Source organism: Cetorhinus maximus, chromosome 32 (assembly GCF_964194155.1).
Source record: "Cetorhinus maximus chromosome 32, sCetMax3.hap1.1, whole genome shotgun sequence".
In the NCBI taxonomy this organism is placed as follows: domain Eukaryota; kingdom Metazoa; phylum Chordata; class Chondrichthyes; order Lamniformes; family Cetorhinidae; genus Cetorhinus; species Cetorhinus maximus.
In genome coordinates, this window is record NC_135910.1 from 18,284,248 (window position 1) to 18,294,095 (window position 9,848).

Genomic DNA, 9,848 nt, shown 5'->3' on the forward strand with positions numbered 1-9,848 from the left:
AGAAATGTTAAAAACACAATCCCTCGTTTGACTCTGACACATGGAGCAGGGACATGTTAGATAAAAGCAAAGAACTGGAAATCCAAAACAGAAACAGAAATACCTGGAAAAACTCAGCAGGTCTGGCAGTATCGGCGGAGAAGAGCACAGTTGACGTTTCGAGTCCTCATGAACCTTCAACAGAACAAAGTTGACATTTCGAGTCCTCATGACCCTTCAACAGAACAAAGTTCTGTTGAAGGGTCATGAGGACTCGAAACGTCAACTGTGCTCTTCTCCGCCGATGCTGCCAGACCTGCTGAGTTTTTCCAGGGACATGTTCGAGCTGACTTTGCAAAGCTTTTAATATTTTTTTAAAGACGCTGAGGTTTCGCCAAAAATGCAAAGGCCGTTCGGCCTTTTCGCCCACCGATCGGGTCGGACGGGCAGTGAAAAATCTCAAACAGTTAGTTCATACCGGGCCTCAATAGGCTGCTTCATTGTTGGTGGGCCCGCTGCCAACTCCCGCGCGCGCGCACACCCGCTGAGCTAGAGATCGCGCAAGTGCGCTGTGGCGTTGGGACGCTCGCCCGACATCATCGAGCATCATTTTACGCTGGTTCGGTTCAGGCGGGCGCCCCTTAGCGAAGTCACTGCCGCCCACGGTGTAACCATACCGACTGCCTCACACTCCGCAGGACGCTGGACATGTGGGCATTCGAGAAAGACCAGGAGCAACTCAGTCCCCGGGTGTGGACCCTTCAGAACCTGAAACGCAAACACTCTCTGCAGAACAGCAACTCCCAGGTACGGACTGAACCATCCACACACTCAGAACCAGCTGATGGCTGGGATAGCTTGTCTGGCTGGTTAACTGGTTAACTAGACAACTAATTGCATAATCAGTTGGTGACAGGTTGCCTAAGGGATTGGTTAATGGGTTGGCTAGTCCGGTGACTGGCGGATTGAAGCAGCTGCTGTCTGGTTGACTAGTTACTTGGCTGCATGAATGACTGGTTGTTTTGGTTGCTAGTTAGTTGGCAGGCAGGGTGGTCAGGTACTGGTAACTGGTAGAATTTCCTGGCTGATAGGTGGCCATCGGGTTGGTAGGGTGAGTGGTTACTTGGCATATTAGTGGGCTGGTGGGGTAGCTGGTTGGTTAGAGGGCAAGTTTGGTTAGTAGGCTGGTTTAGTTAGTGGGCTAGTTTGGTTAATGAACTGGTTTGGTTAATGGGCTGATTTGGTAGCGGGCTGGTTTGGGAGTCTGGTCAGTTCATTGATTGGATGATTGGCTGGTTAATTGACTAGCTGGGTAGTTGGTTAAATGGCCCTTAGTAAAATGGCTGCTATTTATTTTGAGTCATTTGTTAAACTTTCTGATTTAACTGGCTCCGCAGGATTCTCTGCTGGGTGTTTCAAGTGTTGCAGATATTGTCCGAGTGACAGCAAAGCGACTGAAGAAAATTGAGGACAGTAGAACTTGCCCGGAGAGAAAACCTCTTGCACCAGCTACCCCAATGAGTAAGATCACTTTCTATCTGTCTTTAATTTCAGTTTTCCAACACTCCTGATTTTGTTTATTTTCTGTTAGGTCAGGTCCGACATCGCCTGTTTGTGTTATTTTTAATGTCGTTTACCACGGAGCAGCATTGGTAACCTCTAGTGGTTTTGGGTGCAGGATCAGAAGGTCCATGAGCTCCTAACCCAGCCCGGACAAGTTCTGAGACCGAGTTCCGCCACTCTGGTCATTTCTGAATCAGTTGCGGGAAATGACCATGAAACCCAAGTAAGGGAACTTACTGCCCATAGCAGGTCTGGCCTCCATATGACTCCAGTCCCACCACCTTGTGCTGGACACTCCTTGGGACGATAGGGAACGAACAATAAACCCAGTCACGCCAGAAACAAATTAAAAATGTAATTACTGTAATCGATTCCCCTCATCGTACTGGAGTTCAGTTACAGTGCTGGCTCACAGTCTCATAGTGACAGGTTATTCAACCTTAAGAGGCATCGCACACAAGCTGATTCCACCCTCAGCCAATGGCAATCTAGTTATTCTATTCTAAGGACAGCGGCAGGCTCCCGAGTGGGAATGGGATCTCTGGGCTGGTTGTGCTTTGACTTAACTCAGACACTGAAGGAGTGTCTGAATTAGATGAGGCACGAGCAGTGGGGGAGATGGTGGCATAGTATTGTCACTGGATTAGTATTCCAGAGACCCAGGGTAATGGTCTGGAGATCCAGGTTCGAATCCCACCACGGCAGACGGTGAAATATGAATTCAATAAAAATGTGGAATTAAAAAGTCTGATGAGAACCACAAAACTATTGTAAAGACCCATCTGGTTCACCAACATCCTTTAGGGAAGGAAATGTGCCGTTCTTACCTTGTCTGGCCTACACATGACTCCAGACTCACAGAAATGTGGTTGACTCTTAAATGCCCTCTGAACCAGGGTCACTAGCCAGCGATGCCCACATCCCATGAACGACTAATTAAAAATAACTCCCAAGGTCCTCAACAGGCTAGAGGTTAAACCCAGGACCTTCCAGTCTCTTCACCACACAGCACCAACTCATGGAGAGAGCTCAAGAAGTACCCACAAAGAGGAAGACAAATGAAGTAATCACTTTAACAGTGAGCTTTATTCCTGCCCAGTTCTGAACCGGAAAATAACCCAAGCTGGGATTCCAAGAGAGCTTTCTTTTTCTAACTCATTCACGGGATGCGGGCTTCGCTGGCCGGGCCCAGCATTTATTGCCCATCCCTAATTGCCCCTTGAGAAGGTGGGGGTGAGCTGCCTTCCTGAACCGCTGCGGTCCATGTGCTGTAGGTACACCCACAGTGCTGTTAGGGAGAGATTTTGACCCAGGAGGAGCAGGCAAGGTCTCCCCATGTCCTGATCAACCTTCCTCACTCAACCATTACCAGTAAAAAACAGATTAGCTGGTCGTTCATGTGGGGCATTAAAGGTCTTTAACAGTTCCTGCCTGTATCAACAACATCAGAAGCAATTTGCATTTATATAGCACCTTTAACATAGTTGAAGGTGTCCCAAAGTGCTTTACAAGAGCATTACTCAGACAGAATTTGACAGCCACATTACAACAGTTACCACACTCAATGTACGTGGCAATGTTTCTTCATTCATTCAGGGGGGATGGGCTTCGCTGGCTGGACCAGCATTTATTGCCCATCCCTAAATGTAATACGACATTTGAAAGACTTGCATTTATATAGCACCTTTCATGACCTCAGGACATCTTAAAGTGCTTTACAGCCAATGCAGTGCTTTTGAAGTGTGGTGACTGTTGCGATGTAAGAAATGCAGCAGCCATTGTGCGCACAGCAAGCTCCCACAAACAGCATTGTGCTAATGACCAGATCATTTGTGTTCGGTGATGTTGGTTGAGGGATAAACATTGTCCCCACGACATTGGTGAGGACTTCCCCTGCTCCTCTTTAAAATGGTGCATGAGATCTGTTCCACCCACCTGCCGGGGTAACGTCTCCCTCAGTACCGCACAGGCACTGTCAGTCTGGACTTTGTGCTCAAGTCTCTGGGTTGGGATTTGAACCCACATCGTTCTGACTCGGGGGTGAATGTTCTATCACTGAGTTGACATTACAAAGTAAAATAAGAATTACAGGTGCTGAGAGCTACCTAACATTCTGTCCTCTCTCTCTCTCTACAGCGCTGACCATGCAGTTGCTTGGAAAGATGTCTGGGCCTCCAGAGCTGACTCGATATGTCAGTGAAGCTAATGCTCCGTTAACAGGCAGACATCGCCTCCTACAGGGAGCAGGGTTACTGAACGCCCTGCATCAGGTTTCGTGAGGCCGCCTGTCTGAACCTTTCACCGTCAGGAATCCTTAAGGACTCTGCACTGATCCCCCGGGGGCCAACCAATGTCGCTTCGATTAAACTGTCACCATCCTCAAGTAGGCCAAGTACTCTGGGAGTCAGCAAACCAGAGGCTCTGAGAGTGGCTGAGAGAGAGAGAGAGAGAGAGAGAGCTGGGAGATTTCTCACTCACTGAAACTGAACCTTTATTCACTAGAAACAAAATGAAAACCCACCTGATTGATCAGCTGTATCTGCCCCCACCCCCCACCCTGCCCTCCTACCCGCCCCAGTACCCTCCCTCCCCCTCTGCCCTCCTACCCCCCCAGTACCCTCCCTCCCCCTCTGCCCTCCTACTCCCCCTAGTACCTTCCCTCCCCCTCCCCCCTCCTACCCCTCCTAGTACCTTCCCTCCCCCTCTGCCCTCCTACCCCCCCAGTACCCTCCCTCCCCCTCTGCCCTCCTACCCCCCCAGTACCCTCCCTCCCCCTCTGCACTCCTACCCCCCCAGTACCCTCCCCCTCTGCCCTCCTACCCCCCCAGTACCCTCCCTCCCCCTCTGCACTCCTACCCCCCCAGTACCCTCCCCCTCTGCACTCCTACCCCCCCAGTACCCTCCCTCCCCCTCTGCCCTCCTACCCCCCCCTAGTACCTTCCCTCCCCCTCCCCCCTCCTACCCCCCCCAGTACCTCCCCTCCCCCTCTGCCCTCCTACCCCCCCCAGTACCTTCCCTCCCCCTCTGCCCTCCTACCCCCCCCAGTACCTTCCCTCCCCCCTCTGCCCTCCTACCACCCCCTAGCCCTCTAGCCAAGAAAGTGCTTTGGACTGAGGATTGCTGGAACCTGCATTCACCAGTCTCACCAACACTTTCACACTCCCCTGGCCAAACTTGAAGGTGACTGTTTAATCCAAGATTTATTGAATGACTGCCCTTTGCTGAAATCCTTGCGTCACTCTCATCAGTCTATCTGTCACTCTGCCTTTCCATCTCTCTCTCCCACTATCTCTCTCTCTGCCTGCCTCTACAGCTCTCTTCGACTGTCGCTCTCTCTCTCTCTCTGTCGAGTTTGTCAGACACTGTCTCCCTTTGCATTTTTTCTCCCCATCTCTGTCTCTTTGTCTGTCTTGTTCATCTCTCTGTCTGCCTCTCTCTCTCCCTCTTTGTCTCCCTGTTAATCTGCCCCGTCCCTATTTTTACACAACCATGTTGGAAGTAAACACCAGTATAACTTTAGCTCCTAACTGTGGGAGGAAACAGACTGGAACACGAGGTGAATTCTTTGGAAAAAGCTTTGTTACGTCGCAGGTGAACCCGGGAGGCTCAGCCTATTTCACAATTCACTTAGGGGAAATCCTCATCTTTAAGTAAAATATTTATCACAGATGAGAAATTTTCATACTCAATACGTTGATGCTTTATGTGGGAATCAAACCAGTTTTATAGCGCGGAGTCAAGTCATTTGTTCACTTGCAACTGTGGAACACAACAGCCTTGTCTGCATTTGCTGCTGTGTAACAGGATCATGTAGTCACACCTGTATTCCTGCACAGAGCGCCACTTCTGTTGGGACTGTTTTCTACCAGACTGCAACCGTGGAACAATCTGAGAAGCTCTTTTGCCCAGAAGGTTCCTGCTGTCCCAGTGGCTGCCCCTGTGTGTCTGAGAAAACAGAGACAGAAACTCCATAGTTTCCGTTTGGAGAGTGCGGCGCAGTGTTCCCCAGAGATAGGGACTGAATCGTTAAGGAGCTGCCTCCCTTTCTGATCCCACCTCCCACCTCCTTCTGAGACTATCACATCATCAGCTGCGTCCATCCTAAACTCTTAAATTCCCTCCTAAGACCTCTCCAGCTCTCTTTCCTCCTTTTAAGACACTCCTGAAAACCTACCTCTTTGACCAAGCTTTTGGTCACTTGTGCTAATATCCATGTCATGTGATTCAGTGACGTATTTTATCTAGTAATTCTCCTGTGAAGCGGCTTTGCAAGTTTTACTCTGTTTTAAGGTGTTATATAAATGCAATTTGCTGTTATGAATCCCTACAATCCCGTGTTGCTCGGGGTATCCAGTGGGAAACACGCGACCCTCCCTGTGACAACAGTATCCGCTCCTGCATCTTTCCGTGACTGATGTCTGTTCTCTTAATCAGGGGGCGATGCACATCACCAAGAATCATAAAACGGGCGAGGGGCAGGGAGGGAATTTACAAAAATGCAGCAGGGGCACCAGTTAAAGCAGCCGGAACCGAATGGATGCTGGGCCACTTGCATCTCAAACGCCACAGTATTTAGCTCAGTACCGGATGGATAAACATCCTCACAACTTTACTGCTCAGGGTCATAATCACACATCCCACTTATCTGTTCACTCAACCCTCAGCCAAGCAGCGAGCAGAGATGAGAAAAAAAAAAAATAGCAGATTGCTATGTGCTAAAACGCATAGGATTGCTTAACTATGGTGCAAAAAGTGACTGGTGCAATCTCTGGCAACCTGAAATGGTGCTTAACAGACTTGGGTTGCCGGCCCTCCAGGATTGTCTTGGTGTCTTCAGGAACTAAAACTCTCCCACTCGCGAAGCCAGGGAGTAAAATCACTGTGGCATTAAGAACAAAATGTGTTTTATTCCCCTAATTTTATTTGAAGGTTTTTTTTTTTGTTTATTAGTTTTAGGAATATTGAAGCTGGGAAAATAGGTGGTTTGTCTGACAGACAAGAATCGTCCAATCAGGTAAGGAACAGTCTGCTCGCGCCTTGTGACTGGTCCAGGCGGCAAGGATGGGCGTGGTTGAGTGACCAGTGGTGGGAGCGAGGGGGAAGGGCGGTTAGCAGAGCAAGTCATGTGATGAAAAGAGTTGGCCAACTCCGCTGGCTACAAAGATGGGACCGTCTCAAACCACCACCGACAAAAACAGCCAAGAAGCCAACGACCTGATTTTGGGCAGAGCACACGTACCATGCTGTTCATGGGGTGAAGTCGCTGTTAACGGGAACATCTGGTCACTGGGAATTTCCTACCACCCCCCCCTGCTTCCCAGAAATAAGGTCGATTCGGTGTCTCTGCCACCAGAAGGTTTTTTTTTATTTGATCTCTGATGGAACGTGGATAGTTTCTTGTTCTGCAATTGTACCACGACTGGTGAGAGTATAACCTGTGAGATCACCATCATTAAATGTTTATCTTTTTGAAAGTGTAATCAACAGAATTTTCTGAATCTGGGAAATAAAATAAGCTTTAATAATGGTTCTGTGGTTTGTCTCTTTACTGACCTTAGATATTGGATCCCCAGAATTGTCCCTCATTCAGTGTTTGAACTTTGCAGTAAAATTGCTGGATGTGTTTGTATATTAAATTGCATTTCAGCACCTTAGGGCCTCCCAAAGCATCGAGCAATTAATTGAGTACTTTTTGGAAGTGTAGTTGTAATATCAGAAACACGGCAGCCAATTCATGCACAGAAAGCTCCCACAAACAGCAATGCGATAAAATGGCTGGGTAATCCTTTCTCAGTGATTCTGGGCTGAGGGATAAATATTGGCCAGGTCACCAGGGGAACTCCCCTGCTCGTCTTCGAAATAGTGCCGTGGGTTCCCGGTCCATCCACTTGACAGGACAAGGTGAGTTTAACATTTCATTCAAAGGCACCTCCAGGAGTGCAGCACTCTTTCACTACTGCACTGGCAGTGTCAGCCTAGAGTTTTGTGCTCAAGTCTCTGGAGTGGGGCTTAACCCCACAACTTGCCGTCTCTGAGGAGACAGAGTGCAACCCACTGAGCCACAGTAACACACAATACATCAAATCATTCTTTCGAGCTCCTCAGGCTGCTCAACACCTGCGCACACCCCCGCCCCTTCGCTCTAATTCTTCGAGGCCCGTACGATGGATTTCACCCGGATTTCTCAGCTTTACAAAGCATTTGGTCAATACCGCGGGATCCTCCTGTGCCATTTTAAGACCAGAATTGGCCTGAGGGTGACCTGGCCACAGCTGACAGCAAATTCACTGCAAGGCCATTATTTCAAACTCTGCTAAATACCAGACTGGCAGATTGGTGCAAGTGATTCTCCCACCCCACCCCGCTCCACCCCCCACCCCCCCTCACTTATCTTCGCCCCCGAGCTCCCATCGTGAACCCTGGCTGATTTCCCCTCTCTCGCTGACTCAGGGGTCACTTGCCAGTGATCAGGAACAGCACCCGTGGCTGATTTAGTTCCCTCCCCTCCCTCTTTCCCTATCCTGGGAGGCCACGGGGGCACTGGACAGTGATCAGAGGCAGAGCCAAAAGAGATTTAGAACTGCACCTGTGACTGGTCCTGGGTAAGCAGAGTGCGAGCAGCGGAGTGTCCTGCCTAACAATTAACACACAGAATCCAACTCATCCAGAGCCCACCCAAGGTCTTTACATCTTGTGGACCTGCGAGTCTCTCTGGGCAGTCCGAGGAATGAAGGGAGAATAGGAAGTACACTGGGATTGAGGGGTAAGCAAGTCAGAGCTATACTGTGGGTGATGAGGTACACTGGAACTGAGCAGTGCAGTAAAGCGATGGGGATTCCTGGGTGGGGTTGCAGGGATTGTGTTGGAATACTCTTATTCCTGAGCCATATATTCCCCCAAATTTAAAGACACTGGATTTTTCTGGAGCTCGTCCCACAATCTGTCTAGACACCTTTTCAATCTCATAGTCAGAAAGCAGCACAACAGCTCCTCCCAGTGGCTTAGTTGATGACACCGGCTTCTAACATCAGCGCCATACAGATCCCAGAACTCTCATTTCTGCAGGTCCTTTAACTCTTTAACTCAGTTACGGTCCCAAGGCTATTCACATGAACATTATCAGGCTGAATTTAACACTGAGCTGCATGGAGATATATTAGGACAGGTGGCCAAAAGCATGGTCAAAGCGGCAGGTTTTAAGGAACGTCTTAAAGACACAGCAGAGGGGTTTAGAGGGGGAATTCAGGGGCTTGGGGCCCAGGCAGCTGAAGGCACAGCCTCCAAAAGGTGGAGCGATTAAAATCAGGGATGCACAAAAGGTCAGAATTAAGAGGAGCGCAGAGATCTCGGAGGGTTGCAAGGCCTCGGTTACAGAGACAGGGATGGGCGATACCGCGGAGGGATGAACTCAAGAATGGGAATTTTAAAATCAGGGCATTGCCAGGCTGGGAGCCAATGTTGGTCAGTGAGTGCTGGGGTGGATGGGACTTGGTGCAAGTTAGGGCAGGGGTAGCAGAATTCTGGATGGCCTCAGGTTTATGGAAGGTAGAATTTTGGAGGCCAACCAGGTTTCATTACCACCTCCAGACTTGACTCTTCTAAAGATACAGATCAGAGTTTCAGCAACAGATGAGCTGAGCAAGGGGTAGAATCAGGTGAGGTTATGGAGGTGGGAATATGTGGCCTTAGTGATGACATGGTCAGGAGTTCACCTGGGGGGGGGGGGTCAAACAGGACACTGAAAACATTATTTATTTGCCTCACGAGTGTTCGAGAAGCTAGGCTGGTAATGCCACTTGAAAATTAATTCACTGATTTTTAATGTGCTATTTAACTGTAAGTAGCAGGCCAATATGGTCTGGACTTTAAAACTGGAGATTCACAGGCCAGCTTCTGGTTTTTATTCCAGCAAAGAGCAGTGGATGTTTTGTCAATCAAACACAACTCTGACCTCACAACAGATGGCAGGCAGAAAGGGGGAGGGGGGAATTTCAGAAATCTGCTCCACCAGCACTTCATTTTTACTCAATCTGCAACAGTTAGTCATGGGCAGAGGGAGGATCCATTGTTGGAACAGGTTTTATAGAAACAACAGAAAAATCATTCACCCACTCGGGGAAATGGACCATTAGTGGTGATCTAAACTAGAGATCTGGAGGTTAAGAGATTCAACCCCTGATCTGTAGAGTTAGCTGATTTCACCCAGTGCCATAGTGTCAGCTGTGATTCAGTGGGTAGCGCTCTCATCGCTTGAGTATGAACATTGAGGGTTACATGTCCAGAGATTTGAGCCCATAATCTAGGCA

At 49.0% G+C, this 9,848-nt stretch overlaps 1 protein-coding gene across 7 annotated transcripts in view; it reads left to right on the forward strand.

The window, feature by feature from the left end:
* The window catches only part of LOC144671353 (hypoxia-inducible factor 1-alpha-like), a 37,949-nt gene extending 30,880 nt beyond the window's left edge, over positions 1 to 7,069 (forward strand). For 5 of the 7 annotated variants that reach the window (XM_078533202.1, XM_078533204.1, XM_078533203.1 and 2 more), the window contains 3 exons: positions 678 to 786; positions 1,377 to 1,500; positions 3,679 to 4,093. In XM_078533202.1, the coding sequence (XP_078389328.1) occupies positions 678 to 786; positions 1,377 to 1,500; positions 3,679 to 3,821 (376 nt within the window). In that variant the 3' untranslated portion in view covers positions 3,822 to 4,093. Of the gene's footprint in view, positions 1 to 677; positions 787 to 1,376; positions 1,501 to 3,678; positions 4,094 to 6,492 lie in introns of those variants that run through there. The other 2 variants (XM_078533205.1, XM_078533206.1) reach the window with 2 other exon arrangements.
* The last annotated feature ends 2,779 nt before the right edge of the window (positions 7,070 to 9,848 follow it).